This window comes from Tripterygium wilfordii, chromosome 21 (assembly GCF_013401445.1).
Source record: "Tripterygium wilfordii isolate XIE 37 chromosome 21, ASM1340144v1, whole genome shotgun sequence".
Lineage (NCBI taxonomy): Eukaryota > Viridiplantae > Streptophyta > Magnoliopsida > Celastrales > Celastraceae > Tripterygium > Tripterygium wilfordii.
Genome location: NC_052252.1, coordinates 14,138,983 through 14,156,148, shown reverse-complemented (window position 1 = coordinate 14,156,148; position 17,166 = coordinate 14,138,983). Strand labels below are relative to the sequence as shown.

At 37.1% G+C, this 17,166-nt stretch overlaps 3 protein-coding genes across 3 annotated transcripts; 2 read left to right on the top strand and 1 right to left on the bottom strand.

Moving 5' to 3' along the window:
* Positions 1 to 1,773: 1,773 nt before the first annotated feature.
* Positions 1,774 to 2,861, bottom strand: LOC119989415. Its single transcript, XM_038834921.1, has one exon. The coding sequence runs from the start codon at positions 2,754 to 2,756 to the stop codon at positions 2,112 to 2,114; it is 645 nt and encodes a 214-aa protein (XP_038690849.1). The 5' UTR covers positions 2,757 to 2,861; the 3' UTR covers positions 1,774 to 2,111.
* Positions 2,862 to 9,754: 6,893 nt separating this feature from the next.
* Positions 9,755 to 10,415, top strand: LOC119989918. The gene has a single exon (XM_038835691.1). It carries the CDS (start codon positions 9,818 to 9,820, stop codon positions 10,202 to 10,204), a length of 387 nt encoding a protein of 128 aa, XP_038691619.1. The 5' UTR covers positions 9,755 to 9,817; the 3' UTR covers positions 10,205 to 10,415.
* Positions 10,416 to 11,736: 1,321 nt separating this feature from the next.
* LOC119989932 (uncharacterized GPI-anchored protein At1g61900-like) lies at positions 11,737 to 16,879 on the top strand. The gene is made up of 8 exons (XM_038835706.1): positions 11,737 to 12,105; positions 13,547 to 13,720; positions 13,818 to 14,423; positions 15,064 to 15,309; positions 15,540 to 15,548; positions 15,646 to 15,789; positions 16,115 to 16,159; positions 16,471 to 16,879. Exons 1-8 carry the CDS (start codon positions 12,036 to 12,038, stop codon positions 16,539 to 16,541), a joined length of 1,365 nt encoding a protein of 454 aa, XP_038691634.1. The 5' UTR covers positions 11,737 to 12,035; the 3' UTR covers positions 16,542 to 16,879.
* The last annotated feature ends 287 nt before the right edge of the window (positions 16,880 to 17,166 follow it).

The following is a 17,166-nucleotide window of genomic DNA, read 5'->3' as shown; positions in this document are numbered from 1 at the left end:
TTATTTAGTATGTAAAATAGAGACTCTATGGCGCGCTCTGGTGGTCTTCATGCCCCTCGGGCATGGTTTAGAGTGTATGTGGCCTGTGGGCCTTTAAAAAAAAAAAACTACATAAAATATCTATTTATATTTTATATTCATTATTTAGTATGTAAAATAGAGACTCTATGGCGCGTACATATCTTATAAATAAGTAGTTGTATCGAAATCTCTAATAAATATGTATATTGAAACTAATTTTTTTAATAGGGTAAATAGACTTAGTTATAAAGGTCCCAAACCAAAACATTTTAGACCCCTAATCCATCTAGTCCAACTATCAAAGTCTAGGGCCCTTAGCCCTCCCCTTGTTTAGTTGTTTGCAACAGCCAACAACAATCGATTGAGAGGCCAAATCTAAATTTAGACGGTTAGATACACGATATGGAGATTTTTCTATTGAGAGTGCAAACAAAGATGCATCTCTATTTTCTTTTGGTCTATCCGCTTTTGAGGTTAACATTGATTTTGTACATCGCACGACAAGTGTTGAGATATGTTTTTCAAGAATGAACATTATCAAGACGGATTTATTATTTGAAACTATTATTAGTGATTATCTTCGTGCCATATAAATAAATAACCCAAAAAAATTTCGGGAGACACTACCCCCTGAACTCGTCTTGCTTAGTTGTGTGTTGTGCCCCTAGTAAGTTCGAAGCTTGGCTCCACCACTCCTTCGAACTATCAAATGTATCTAATAAATCCTTGAACTGTAATATTCTTCCTTCGTATTTGTGACCACTGGTGTTTTGTCCAGGTTTTTTTTCCATTGATTATTGTAATAACAATATTGTTGTTAGTTAAACAAACTCCAGAGCTCACTCATCCCTTTAGTATAAATGTACCTATGAAAGCTCATGGCAAAAATGGATTTCAAAAAAATATTAATAAAGTCCAAAATAAGCCCAAACATCAGTCTGGCCCAAACACATTCAGGCACAAATTGCCCAATTCCCCAACATAGACCTCTCAAAAATATGGGCCTTTAAGCTTTAACTGTTACTCTGTTAGTGTCGTTGGGACTGGACAGTTTGGTTAGGCCCGCATCTTATTTACATACTGAATTGTATTGTATTCATGTACTCGATAAAATAAGTAAGAGAATTTAAGTCCCAAAGATATTGGACTCGAGCCACTATAAAAATGAATTACATCTTACAATATGAAAGAAAATTACAATTTTGTACTACCATTGGGCCCCCCTTGCAATTATTCCTTTTCAAACACATTCACTCATCCTTACTTCTTTGGAGTATGAGTATCCATAGTCAATATCACATTTTATCAAAGAAAGGAAACCCAAAAAATTCTATATATATAAAGAAAAAACCAATGGTGCTTGTGAACCCAAAAAAATGAAAGGGTCGAGTCTTTTTCCTGAAAAGGCAAAGGCCAAAAACGGATCAAGGACTCTTTGACCTTATCGGACTTGTGGCACCGTCGTCGCCCTCCCTCAAAAAGCTGTTTGGGTCCCACAAATATAGTTTTATGTATTTAGGCATATAGCCTTTTATTCCCATGTCTATTATTTACTCCTATATATTGCTTCAATTCACTGTTTCTGTACCCATTTGGATGTTGAACCATCAGCATAATGCCCACAACACAAGTCCTATATTTGAGTGAGTTACTTTATTGACCATTATTCCATTTGGTAATTGTAAAGGACTAAACTTTTTAAGGCAAAATCCTGTTTTAGAAGTAAGTCCATCATCCCCCACCATAAATTCATAATTGCAATTTAGAAAGATAATTCACTAATTGGAGACAATTTTTGGCCATTACTGCGTATAATATCCTGCAAATTCTCGTACATGGTACTAATGAGAAACAAAAAATTATCAAATTGTCCAAATCCAGATCAGAACAGGGAGATCCCAATTGGGGGGGTTCATCAATCCTTGATTGAGCTCACTCAATGCCGAGTTGACTCCGTCCCAACACCGACTCCACCCGGCCGAATCATTGCCCAAGTAATTGAAAATATATATATATATATATATATATATATATATATATATTGATTAACAACAATAAGTCAATAGCAATCTCCGGCTTAGCAAATGTTTTTAACCATCGAACCCGGTCTGGCTCCAAACTGCATCGCGCACACGCCGGAGGTCACGCCCCTTGAGAGTCCGTCCGACGCCCTCAAAAACAGACATCCCGCTGGATTTCCGGCTACGTGCCAAGTACTCGTGCGGTGGCACCATCTCCGAGTCACGCTCATCCATACTGTTGTTGTTGTTGTTCTCAACCGAGTCGGGCAGCGATTCGACTGAGTCGACGCGGTAGATCTTGCTCCAGTCCGGCACGTTAACAGGTGCCGACGTGGCCATCTGGTGGCCTCCATGTGGGGATGCCACGCTGTCATTGCCTCGGATTTGATGCACCACACTTGGCGATCCTGTTTTACCAGAATCTTCGAAAGCCAGTGAAAGTCCACCCACGTGGGGTCCATCCCCCGGAATCCGGCGACTCCTCCCGAAAGAAATACTCCCGTTATTCTCAGAGGTGGCGCGTGGACCCGAATCGCTCTGCGAATTGTTCACAAACAGCTCGTTCCGATCAGCATCATCAACCATCGACCAAACATCTTGTTCCCCGAGCTCCGAATCGTCCCCTTCGTTGGATCCTTGAGTGTAGCTGTAGCTGTAGCTGCTTCCGAGTAATCGTTCGCTCAAACTCGCTGTCAGTCGCCGGCCCTTAGCCATAATAACATCATCAGATTAAAAAAAGAGAGAAATCTACGACGCAGAAGCAGCCGAACAGCCACTGCTATTAGGAGTCCATTTGAATGTACAAAATGCATAAGGCGGCTTCGATTGATTTAATTTGTATATATAGAAGTCGCCATCGCATAATTCATTTCATTTGGATTCGAATTTAATATAATCTGAATTTGAATTTCACGGTGAACTTCCCAATCCCAATCAGAGATTTTAATATTGTCATGGTGATTGGTGAGAATAGAAGACGCCAAGTATGCACGAAACTGTAAAATTAATTATTAAAAAAATGACAGGAGGTCGCTTGCTTTACTCAGCGCGCGTCTCGCGTCTCGCTCCAAGGACCCTACACATATTTTTATATAATTTTAAGAAATTAAATATTTGCGATGTAATTTTTTGATATATTTTTGGAAATCAAATTAGTATGTTGATTGGAATTAATCCCACCCAAGTGTTTTAACTTGATTAGGCTAGATTTAAAATAACTTGATCTCTAAAATCTAATCAATAATATTTGCATGAATTGTTCCAATTGAATTCTTAATTAGTGGACGAAAATGAAACCTGAAGTCCTGAACTTATAGAAATTAAAAGGAGTAAATGTACGATTAATATTCAGTGAACGGAACACACCAGCAAGACTAGTGTTGTGAAGAATCCAAGATAGATTGATGAGAAGAAACATATTTGATCTCCATGGGAAATAATGTGACGAAGAAATCTTGCACGTTTCTTATTAAACATAACATAGATTGTAGATTAGATCTAAAAACCAGCAATGAACCACTAAAAAACTAAAGTGACATACAATAAAAGGTGTATGAAGGACGAAGAGATAGTGGTCTCCTCCTCGGATATATACTACGAGAGAGACTTTGTATGAAGGAGAATAATTTAGCATGTTATAGACTATGATTTTTACAAGTCTAATATATTTATTCAATTTCGCTTAATACACACTTAACCTTATGATGCGGGTTTGGTTTTTGTCTTGAGACAAATGTTATTATCCACGTAAGATCAAGTGGGACCCGTGCTTAAACATATCTTGTCTGGATGTCAAAACTGCAATGAATCCAAAACGGCTCCCACTGTCCACGTGGGTTGCGACATCAGACTCCCTCCCCCTTTTTATGGCCTACACGTGTATGCTTCCAATGGACCGTGGGCCCTAGTGACGTCCGTGACACATGGCAAACAGCGACTGGGTTAAAAAGCTATGGGATGTTTGGCTAATGATGTTGACAATAAACAAAGCGTTTGCATAATTGGTGGATTTAGGATGTTAACAGGTTTTGGGGTGTTAGAATAATTGTGGTGATGGTTTAGGCACATTGGACGGTCCAGAATAAAATTGGAGTGTTGGTGGACCCTACAAGTTGTGTTTTGTCGTTTGTGAAGTGAACAAAGGAACCTTATCATTCAATCGTCAATAAGACTTTCAAATCGAAAATATAGGGCCCAAGCCCACGGGAGACTGATTAGCCTTATGTTCCAAAGCATGATTTTTGTCCTTGGGCAGTTTGACAAAGTAAAAAAGTAACTACATATTCTTGTTTAAGAATCATTAAGTACACTTTCAAGATTTAGTGTCTCTCATTCATATGGGATGGTTGGGGAGTAAAAATTTAGGGCTATAATTTTTTTTTCATCTTTTAAAGAATTATGAATGTGTTTTGATCGGATTTATAAGGATATCTATATATTTTTGTACCAAAAAAAAATTAAATTGAAAGTATAAAAGACATTAAAATTTTGAATAATTGAATATAAACTTAAAACATTATTTGTCATTCTTGCGATGAATTTGATTTTTGTTTGAGAACAAAAAAAAAGATTGCACTCGTAAACTCGATTAAAACACATTCATAATTTTAAAAAAATAATAATTTGTGGCCCGTAAATCAATACAACAGGTCTGCTGTAATATATTTTCAGCAAACCTGAGGCACACCATTCACGACACAATGAGAGTACCCACTATAGACAGTAGTGGCTTTTGATATATATAGAGTCTATTCACACTACATGAATTTTGTACACAAAAGTTGTTTTTGGCGCTCGAGTAAGTAACACTAATAAATTTTTGGAGAAATAAACTCTATTTAAATTTTAACAACCAAATATTAACCCCTAATGATGATGAGATAAAACAAATCCTTGTATTATTGGTGACCCTAACAAAAGATAGGTGTGGGCCCAGTTCCTGCAGTGACCGGACTTCCTATGGACCCATATACATTTGTTGGGCTTGCCAGTTGTGGACCCTGACCCAATTTATATATTGGGCACTGGTATAGTGGTATTCGACCTATGACTTCTAATCAGTATCCTATGCTCAACTAGCTTGTCGATCAGATTTTTTTTTTGGTAATTTGCATGTACACCACATTTTTTGACCATGAATGTTTTGTTTATGTTTATAGCTACTTCATGTGGCATCAATTCAAAGTCTGTCCAAATTTGTATTTGCAATGTTTTTGATATGTTGGCTCATGTAAACACTTGGGTGATAACCTAATTGGTGAATCTATTTGGGGCTAAATCATATGGACTCTAGAAATCCTGAGTTCGATTTCCACTAAGAACAATATCCTTGTGGTCATGCATTAAGTTTTCGTAATTTATATCCTGTTATCAGGTGAAAAATTATGTGTCACGTTAGTATGATCGAGTTTGGACACATATTAAATATCTAAAAGAAAAACTTTTATGCTCGCCGTTAAAATATGTTGTAATCCATGTCCCACATAACTATGAAAAATAAAAAACAATAACAATTAATCCATCCAATAGTATAGGAGATGCAACATTAATTGATATTTTATTAAACAAAATGGTGACCAAGAGTTTGAAATTTGGAGTGTGCCAAAAGCAAAAAAAAAAAAGCCCCTTATTTGTGTCCTTTGTAGACCCCCCGGAACATGACAACCTGAGAAGAACTACCACAATCATAACAGTAGCTGTGTGGAGTTCCACAGGGTTTGGGTTTTTGCCAAAAAGACAAGATCTTTGTGTGTCATGTTCTTGGTGCAGAATCAGAATCCCACCTTCTACTTTTAAACCCCCCATAAAACTTCAAAAGACCAGCTCTTGCAGCTGATCTCCTAATGGTTTCCAGATGGGTACCGTGTTATAATTTATGATCATCATCACTGATTAAGAAGCTGTGTATCAGAGAATTATTGTTTAGTGATGATTCTGGGTTTTGGTGGCTATATTTTATTAGATTTAAATAAGATCCACTGAATCAAAGGCCTTTGCAATGATTGTACTGCATAGGGTGGATCCCAAGGGGACTGCAGACAACTTTATTATAGTGGGGAAAAGTCACAAGTTGTGATTAGTACATAAATGGGTTCTTTTTTTCTTTCTTGTACCATAAATAATAATATTGCAGTGAACAAGAGATGACCAATGGAGAAAGATTCCTTCATCAAATCATATATTCATATAGCAGAGGATTAGGGTCCACTACCCACTCAACAGTAGTCAGGTGATCCACATGGTTTCTCTTCTCTCTTTTTTTACTGTCCATGTGCACGTGTTCATGGAAATTTAACTTAATTTATGATCATAAGTCACAATGAAAAGGTAACAAAGGAAAGGAAAGGAAAGGAATCCACTAAAGAAATGCACCTTTGCAAATATGTTCATAAGTTGAAAGTGGTGTCAGATCAGGTGGCAGGATCTTTAATTCTACCTTCATCCCCCCTGATGGGTTAAGAATCAACAATAGTTATCAATCCCCATTAGGCAGGCATTGTTACTTTCAAGCGGGTCCTACCAACCCCATCTCCCTTATAACATATATGTGCACCTCATCTTTCTCCATAGTGATCGGGAGTTCGATTCTAAATTGCGTAGTTGTTTTTAAGTGATTTAATATTGAGTCTCGAGTCAACTAATTTGTCGAACGAGTTTATGCATGCCTAACCCAGTTCGAAATTAGGTTTGATGAGTTCTCCAAATGACACGTATGCTGAGTCATTCTTGGTTAAAAAAAACTCTCTCTTACCCAAATCATATCATTATTTGTAGTCCGATATGAATATTGCAGTATTATTAGTGTACATGTCACAAATATTAAAAAAAAAAAATTACCTAACACAAAGTTTATTGATATTAGTGCAATCAAACAGTCCTTGCAGTGTATATTCTATATGTTCATTATGAAATGGATCCCACATATATTTTTTTTATTAACTTCAAATAATTTTTCAAGATTCCTGATTGTACTATTTATTCGTAAAATATTTTCTACTGAATTGATCAATCAATCTTGCACAATTAAAAATGATTAATAATTAAACAAGAATCTTGCCTTTCAATGTCCAAGAGATTGCCCCACATTGTCATATTAATTAAGCAATTAAGCACACTCTCATGCCAAACATGGTACAACAACTACTCAGTAAGAAAGTAAAGTAAACAACTAGTTTTGTGTAAGATTAACATATTAATTGAATTTAAGACAAAATATAACCACAGACACAAATGCTAGCTATTTCTGTATCAAATATATATATCAAATTGGTCAAAAATTTACTATACCTTATAATTAGCCTAAAAAATAATGACTTGGGAAATCATGCACAAGACAAGAACATTTAATTATCTTTTACATGAGATTTAGCAGATAAAGTGAAATCCCCACTTGCATTGCATATGATGATATGAATGAGATGATATCTGAACTTGTGGTTGCAGCACTTGAGGCAGGTCAATTCCTGATCAGGTCTTTTTTCTTTCTCTCTCTCTCTCTTTTTCTTTCTGATCTTGAAGAATGTGGCTTGTTTGGCTAAAATCAATGTGAGTCGATTGAGTTGGTTGCCATCTTTTCATTATCCTGCTCACATTAATGTCTCAAGACCCCATGAGTACTCCATGACACTTCAAAATCAGTCACTGTTTTTGAGCCTGAAACCTGCAATAATCCTCACAATTTACTTCAAATTTACTGGCAGTTTTAGAACTGTATCTAGCTTTGGGAATTACTGATGCAAAGTCATTTTCAAATAATTTTTAAGAAAACTAATGTTGGTTATGTGATATCTAACTGCTACTCTTGCTTTGATCAGTTATGCAGTGACTCTGACAAGTCATAGAAAACTTGAAAGCAAAACTTAAAGACTCTGTTACTGCTGCTGCCCGCTGTAGTATATGCTGCCATAAATGACTGCCTCTCCTATCATTATTTCTAAAGTAAAAGGGGGGAGAGAATGGTGAAATGCTCTTCCCACTTTGTAATTCTTCTTGTGGTGTGATTTGTGAAAGTCCAATCCTTGGAAGAAAATATTTGTCTCTGTGTGTGTTAGCTATTGATTTGTTTGGCATCTTATTATTTAGTTAATTAATACATCATAATAATTATAAGGTCCCATGATGCTACAAAATTATAGATTAATTTAGACATGAATTAGCAGGCAATCTAATCATGTTCTTCACAGTATTAAACCACTAAAGAGAAATGGACCCTGATTATCCTTGCTGTTAAGCTCTCTTCCAATAACATTGTTTTCAAGTTGCTTTCTGATCATTTTCTTTTTTCTTCAATCTTTAATCAATTTCTCGCTCTCATTATTTTTTGATTTTTTTTTTCTACTTGTGAATCTGTGATGGGTAGGGGTATTGCATGATGATATTAATGGAACCAAAATGTGTTGGATCTTCTTGGGCCTTAAAAAACCCAACCGACGTAAATAGCCTATCCGTTCATGGCCCAACTTACATCGGCCCAAGTTGCAGCACTCTGTCACCTAAACTCGTGCAGATTGTCTTTAGTGATAAGAAAAGAGAGTTTTATGAGAGACTCTTCTAGACCCACCAGATTATATTCCTTGTAAAAATCTCTGCCACAACACTTGGGGGAGGGATGGTTCCTCTAGCGTCCAAGAACATTCCGCGATAGAGCTTTCTGGCAGTCAAATATTTTGAATTCTTCTTTTCATGCTTTTCCTCTTTCTTGAAAAGCTAGCCACATCGAACTCCAACATATTCCATAAACAATGGTCGAACCACAAACAATGGTCGGATACAAGAGCCAAATGCTTAAACCCTAACATCGAACTCCAACATATTCCATGAACACGGACAACAAATACGTGTCATTGTCCGACTTTCAATCGATTTTTTTCCACCCCTAGCCAAAATGAACTACAATTGCGCACCAGAGTCCCTCCCCTTACTGGCTAGAAGTTAGACAACTTTATGTTTTTCAAAATTATGAAATATATATATAAATCCCAGGTCGGGAGTTCAATTCTAAGCTGACACATTTATTTTTAAGTGATTTGCATTCGGACGGATTTGTGCGTGCCTGGCCTGATCCAAGTTTAGGTTTAGTGGGTTGTCCAAAAGACATGTCTATTGAGTTGTTATTGGTTATTAAAACGAAAACTATCCGGAGAAACCATTGATTACTAGTCCACATAGATTCCCAAATTAAGCATTATAAAATAAGAAGATATATATCATCTAATAATATTATTGACCTAACTCGCACGTGGGGGTGTGAAAAAGTGAAAATGATAAATACAAAGAAAATAAATCCATGCTTGGGTCAAATTAAAGATTCGGTTTACTTATCCAAGTTCACATTCCAACTTTCATAATATCATATCATATATAACTATTACATGCAAAAAGATGCGATATTACTACTCCCTTTCACACCATAATTATGATTAAAATTAACTAATTTATACATTCCTTGTTAATGTTAGCCAAGCCAGCTGCCTTATTAGTTAGCCACCCACCACATGGCATGCATGTTTATGCCACCGATTACCACGGCTTAAGCTGTACAAGCTAGCCGCGTCATTGGCACGTCAGTAGACTTAACTACACGGAATTGGTCGTGTTATGTATTTGGTCAACAAACAAAGCCTAGTCAACCCACGAAACCCACCTCACATAGACACAGTCTTCCTTTCTAGCTCTCTCTGTATATATTCAGCAAGCCTCTTCATGCTCAAATCTCCTTTCATTCATTCATTCATTCATTCATTCAATTAACATAAACAAATTTACCAAATTTATTGATGGGGAACTGTCTTAGACGTGAATCGTCGTCCACAGTTTGGGCCGGGGACGAGTGGGAGTCACTAGCACCACATGATCATGAGAATGGTGAGAGGGAGAGGCTTCTTGCTGCTGGTGGTGTTGGTGGTGGCAGTGGTGGTGGTTCTTTGTCACGATCCACGTCGTCTACCGAGGGGAGAGATCAAGTGAAGATAAAGATTACAAAGAAAGAACTGGAGGAGTTAGTACGGATGGCTTATTTGCAAGGCTTGTCCATGGAACAAGTCTTGTCCGATTTGGTAAATAATACAACTAATGATAATGATGATCATGATCGATGGAAAATATTAATGGAGCGACAAAGGTCTTGGAAACCAGCTTTACAGAGCATTCCAGAGGTTAATTAGTTTATCAAGAATAATTACTAGTTTTACCTTTTCATTCATCATTTGTGAATATAGATCATAAATTATTAGGATTTTAGATGTTTATTTTTATTTATTTATTTATTTTCTTTTGGTAATTAATGTAAGAAGTTTGTTTATTTTTTGTATTTTGAAGTTCAATGTTCGATTCATTCGTCTACAAGAATAATTCAGAGAAAAATCCTTGTCGTAATTGTTGGGTATCTTCTATTTTACCACGTTTGTTAATACTCTTGTATTTGGAGGTCAATGTTGATCGGTCAAATCAAGCAAATTTAGACAATTAATATCAGCCAATCAGAAAAATAATTAGTAACTTGGGCCTCAATAGCCCTATCTAGAAAAGCAGGTGGCATTGGGTTGGGCTGAACTCCCTTAATGCGGCCCATGTCCATACATATACATTCATGAATTGAAAACCCATTAATTTGGGGATTGCATTTCTCGTGAAGGCACTCAATTGCCTGTCCAAGCTGGTAGGCTATGGTCATGCGTCTTCTACACGACAGCAGGAAGTTTGAAGTGGAATCGGAATCGCTTCCACGAAGCTTCTCCTGCAAGGTTCCATTGCGGACAAACTCGAAGACAATTTTTCAGTGATAACCGGAAGGGGATGGAGAGACTCGAATTCGAGACCTTTATGAGATATCATACCACTCATGGTTCTCTACAATTTGTAGAAACTTGCGTTAGAGAGAAATCAATCACAAATCAAATATTACGTAAACTTGGGTTGGAAATGGAGTGTCGAACGTATTGGTGAGAGGTGGCCTTGCCTGGCAGAGAATTCCAGATGTTGTGGGTGTTTGGCAGTGCGTTCGCACTGCGTTCAGTTGCACCGCACCACAGTTTTTTATGATACGCCAAACAACTTTTGCGTTCCAACTCACCTCACAGTACCACAGCTTTTTACCTCAGAACACCTCACAGCACTCCCAAACGCTTATAATATATGTTGAATTGTCCTACGTAATCAAATTAGGTCAATTATTTTATTTTAGATTAATGTACAATATAAACATTAAGTGATTTTATATTAATATTATTAGTCATCTAATATAACCGTAATTTAGATACACCAAACGCACCTCACAACACGACACCATAGTTTTAAAAGTGATGCGCCAAACAGCTTTTTGCGTTTAAACCCACCTCACAGGACCACAGTTTTATGACTCACAGCACCGCAGTTGACGACACTCCCAAACAGACCCGTTATGGGCCGAACACATTGATGAGACCCAGATCCAAATATTAGTTACGGGTCTTGATCATCAATTGGAGTAGTCTGATATAATTGGGCTATGATGTTCCTATTCTATGGCCCATGACTGCTTATAGTTGGCAAGTGGCCCATCCACATGCTTCTCGCGGATCCACATGTCTCTAAGAAGCAGAAGTCAGGCGGATACGAAGTGGCGAAAGTATGAAATGGAAGAAAAAAATGGCATAGATGGCTTTTAATGCACTGGTGCTGTTTATAACTCAGTTTTATGTATCTATGGGGTCCACTCCCCCCTCTCTTTCTTTACTCAGAGAGAGAGAGAGAGAGAGAGAGAGAGAGAGAGAGCTATTGGTGGTGCTTCTCCAGTCCCTACATCTCTTGAAGCTCATTCACTCATGGCCCCCTTCTCTCTCAACCGTTTTATTTTCTCTGCTCTTGTTACATGCTCACCATTCTGAAAAATTCGACTCAGAGATTTGTTGAACAGTATCTTCTTTGCACTCTTCTGTTTTTTATTATTATTATTTGCAGCTGTAAATCCTGTAATCAGGGTTTTTGCCTCTGGTTTGGGAGTTGTTTAATGAAGGCATGAACAAGAGGATGCCTTTTATGCTGAAGCTCAAAATGGGTTTCTTGAAGCTGTTTTTGCTGTTCCTATGTAAGCATTCTTCACCTAATGGCTGTTTCTTCTGGGTTTTACCATGATCTATGAGTTGTCTGAGCCTGGTCATTGTGAAATTGCGAAAACCCCTATGGTGGAAGGATCTGAATGTAAATATTTTAGTTGTATAGTGTCTTTCGGAAATTGGGTTTTCTAGGATTTTACAGTTGCATCGTTAATAACCCCTTGAGCCTTAGTTCTTTATCTTCATTCTGGCTCATTGACCTAATTTCCCTTGCATTCTGTCTCTTGCAATTTTGACATTATAGTTATTGGCAGGAGTAGTATGTGTTTACTTTTTTTTCTTTTCTTTTGACTTTGGTATTGAGCACGGGATGGGGCTATTCCTTGTTTAGAATTTCTTTTCTTCTACCTATAAAATAAACGACAAGGATTTGATGGGGCTAGGTTTTTGAGTTTAATGGATGATCCTGCTAGTTAAGATAATTAACAACATATTTGCATTGCCTTTTTCCATAACAAAAGTGTTAAATCTTTAATGTCAGTAGAGATGTGATTCATTAGAGCTGCCATTGTGAGTATCGATTACTGTCTAACGTGGACTGCTGTCTAATGAAGTCGCTTTTGTGTAATTAATATAGATGTCTAATGAAGTAGCTTTTGTGGAAATAATATCTAGAGAAGAAGGATTCTGAGTGATTGGCTGATTGCATATGATTAATTTGTACTTTGGTTTCCAACTTCAAAAGGTTTGAATACGTATAGTGAGTTTCATACTTGTTTTACAAAGAATCTGCTCATGAGTGAATGGACACGGTGGCTTTTTCACGTCTTGTTGGCAGTTGCCTTTGATGTAAGGCTGGGAACTTTTCTCTGAGTTAAAGTTTGTCAATCTTTTCTCCAAACAGTAAATCTCAATTCTATGATATCGTTTTCGTCGATTATTTCCACCCACGTTCTCTTTGGTTGTGTTCTTTAACTTTTTACATGGAATCATATAGCAAGGACTTTGGAAGAGGCATTTCAACTTTCTGAATGATTTTCAAAACCTATTTTAAACTGGAATTTTCATCATCCATTTGCTGCTAAAATGGTTTTTACATGGTTGGGGATGTCGTGGTGCGGTTTGGGTTTATCATCCTCATTGTTATCTGGAGGTTTTTGTGTTGAAACATTTTTCTTTTCTTAGTCTATGTTAATATGCTTGTATAGGTAAAATTACGTGTGAAAGTGCATGCATAATTCTTATTTACTTATGCTGCATTTTCTTTTACATAATATGATGATATTTTATTGTGCAAATGGCAATAGCAACTTATCTCATCGCAGCTGTCTCTAAATAGTACCCAAGTGAAGTGGTGCATATAATTTTATTCTACATAGTACATAGTGCCATGAACATATTATGTTGCTGGATACAATAATTTTTATGATTTTCCTATTTCATTTTCTGTAAAGACCAATGCTTGCTTTGCAGGTTTGCAAAAATCTTATGGCAGCCAGTTGAATTACCTTAAAGATTCTGCATTAACAGATTCAGATGGTGCCTCTCCTGATATCTCCCCAACTGGGGCTATTGAGCCCTTTCTTCCTCTTCTTGCTCCTTCCCCATTGACACCTTTCACAAACCGTACTGTCCCGAAACTATCAGGTTAATTTCTCTTGTTCAGCTATATTAAAATTTGTAGAAGAATTTGGCTTGACATATATGGTTATGTTTTTCATTTGGTTTGGTTCTTCTTTGACAGGGCTGTGTGTGTTAAACTTCAGTGCTGCTGAAAGTTTGATGAGCATAACTGCAATTGATTGCTGGTCCATATTTGCACCAATGCTGGCTAATGTTATATGTTGTCCACAGTTAGAAGCCACTCTTGCTATTCTTATTGGTCAATCCAGTAAAGAGACCAATATGCTTTCTTTAAATGAAACCCTTTCCAAGCATTGCATTTCTGATATTGAGCAGATCTTGGCGGGCCAGGGTGGGGCCGAAAATCTTGGGGAGATGTGTTCAATTCTTCCAACAAACCTCACCGAAGGCTCTTGCCAAGTAAAAGATGTTAATGAGTTTGAGAACAATGTAAATACTTCGAAGCTGCTTGCTGCCTGCAAGAAGATTGATCCAGTGAAAGAATGTTGTGACCGAATTTGTCAGGATGCCATAGCAGAAGCAGCTACAAAAATTGCAATGCAGGATTATCGCTTGTTAGGCATGGATGGATCTCAAGTGTTACCTGAGCACTCGACTAAGGTGGACGATTGTAGAAGTATTGTCCTTCGTTGGCTGGCAAGCAAACTCAATCCTTCGCATGCCAAAGAAGTTCTCAGAGGATTATCAAATTGCAATATTAATAGAGGTTCGTTTAAAAGTTAAACATGGATGAAAACAGATTGATATGTGCGCAGGTCCTTTTCGACCATTGCTTTCTAGTCGGTGGGTTGTTGTTTTGATGCTTTGGCTCTTACGAGACCCTTCCAGGGATTTCAATTTATATATCTAGGGATCATAAGCATATGGTATTGATTTTAGCATGGTTTGACTATTGACATTCTGATGTCACTTTGTGGGGGCCTAAAAGTCAAATACAATGCACAAGACGTGACTGTGAAGCTGAGGGGGGCTGATGTACGATCGAACCTAGGGTACTCAATTTGCAACGGACCAACTTTAGTAAGATGCCAAGTTTTGAACTGTACTTCGTGCTTGGCCTGCATTAAAAATAATTTTTTGAATTTGCTTTGTTGCTCATCAGTTCTATTCATTCATGGACATTTTTAGCTGAAAGTGGTAGACTTTCGTGCTCATTGGGAGTAATACCTTCAATCCTTGGTGGTGGATTACTCTTTTCATTTTTTCTTAGCAACCAAGTATATGCTTGATCATCATTTTCCCGTCTTTTGAATGTATCAGTGATGCCACTTCCCAGTCCCTTCAGGTGTTGGCCTCATTGGTTATTATTTTGTTTTCTTAGTTTTCAATTGTTCTTTCTGCTTCAGTTTGCCCTCTAGCTTTCCCCGACATGAAACACGTAGAAAAAGGCTGCAAAAATGACATAAGTAACACAACAATGTGCTGTGGTGCCATGGAGAGTTATGTGGCTCACCTGCAGAAGCAGAGCCTTATAACCAATTTGCAAGCTTTGGATTGTGCTACAACATTAGGAATGAAGTTACAGAAGTCAAACATTACGAGAAATATTTTTAGCCTTTGTCATTTAAGTCTCAAGGATTTCTCTCTCCAAGGTATGTCTAGGTCCTGTTTTCCTACATTTTCCCCAGTTTTCCAAAATTATTATTGATTCTTCTTATGCTCCTCTCTTCCTCCTACCTCTCTCGGTGACCTTTTCAATTAGCAAAGTGCTATTGGATTTCTTTTGAACTTATTCATTGCTAATACTACTACTAATACAAACATATGTTCCTTTGTCTTTTCAATGTGATGCGACGATGGTGTTGAAATTTGAATTCGTCAGTCAAACAAGGTAATTTGCGTACTTCATTTTTGTAATATTGCATTTTTTGTTTCTTTCGGATAGATTGAATTTAGCTATCATTGCTCTGTCTGAATTTTTGGATTAGAGTCTGGATGCCTTCTGCCTAGTTTGCCTTCAGATGCAACCTTGGACGAGTTTACCGGGATCAGCTTCATTTGTGATCTCAATGACAATATTCCAGCACCATGGCCCTCTTCATCTCAATTATCAGCGTCATCATGCAATAAAAGTAAGTTTTTGAATATCAATTTGTTAATTCTAAATGCTAGTGAGGAACTGCTGACTCAAGCCTGCCATTATAAGTTTATAACCCCCATCCCCGTTTAACAATTGGAAAAAAAGTTTTATATCCATGTAATTCCAAAATGGTTTCCCTTTTCTTTGCAAGTGAGTTGCTGCTATCTGAATTTGTATTTACAATTGGAAAAAAAGTTTTATATCCATGTAATTCCAAAATGGTTTCCCTTTTCTTTGCAAGTGAGTTGCTGCTATCTGAATTCGTATTTTAATACTTACTGTATTTAATAATTGTCACTTGCTTTCTGGATTTGCAGAGGTCAAAATACCTGCGCTTCCCGCAGCAGCATCTGGTCAAAATGGTAAGCTTACGAGGTTGTGCATACTGGTTTTTCCTCATCATAGATTAATCATCCTGTGTTAGTAACTAAAATTTATGAAAACCCATGTGAAATTTGTTGGTATAAACCCAAGACTTTCATGGAACAAACGTCGGTTAATGCTAAATATAGCGATTGAACATTGATAACATATAAATGAAGAAAGTAAGAGTCAGATAAGCGAACGAGTGGAGAGTTATTCTTCTTAGATTTGCTTGTTGTGGATCAAAACTAACTAGAATTTGCACTGACGGACTGCATCTCCTTGACTTTACATTTTTCTTGTCACACAGGTCTCTACAATGAAGATTTGATATATTATTTGCTCTTTACCTCGTCGGTGGTCATCACGATGCTCCTATAGTCTCAGTTCGATACATTCTTGCACCTTCCATCTATGTAAGAACCAGAGGCTCTTCACAATACAAATCTATGAATCTTCATAGAAAATAGATGATGCCAGGAAGTCATGGGGAAAAAGAGCTGTTCTGTACTTATCAAGCCGAAACTGTGCCTACCAAAAGGAAATAGGTTTGGAGAGATTGCAGCATTAGGTGCATTCAAATTTGTGTTCCTAAATATAATAATTAATTATTCATGAGAACTGTATAATAAATTGTTTTTTGTAAAGATTTGTGGTGAAGATGTATTACAGAGTTTCAAAGTTGAATATATTGACTAGTCTTTAGACTATTTAGAACAGTGTTTTGTTGTTGCCTAGTAATGGGTTTTTTCATTTTCACTTTGCTTATGCATTTGTGGACTGGAAGATTTGAACAGGCCCATTTTAGAATGGAAGTTGACTTAAACCTGGGCCAGGACTTACTCATCTCATGTGGGCCGTTCTAATGGCAATGTCGGTTTTTGGGCCAATTCTTCATTTGGAGGGCCCAGTAACCAAGTGTTTTTGTCGCATTTGCATATTGAGACCAATAAATTTAGATATGGTGGGCTTTTTGTTTGAGAGTTGATCCAAAGACCACCACGTG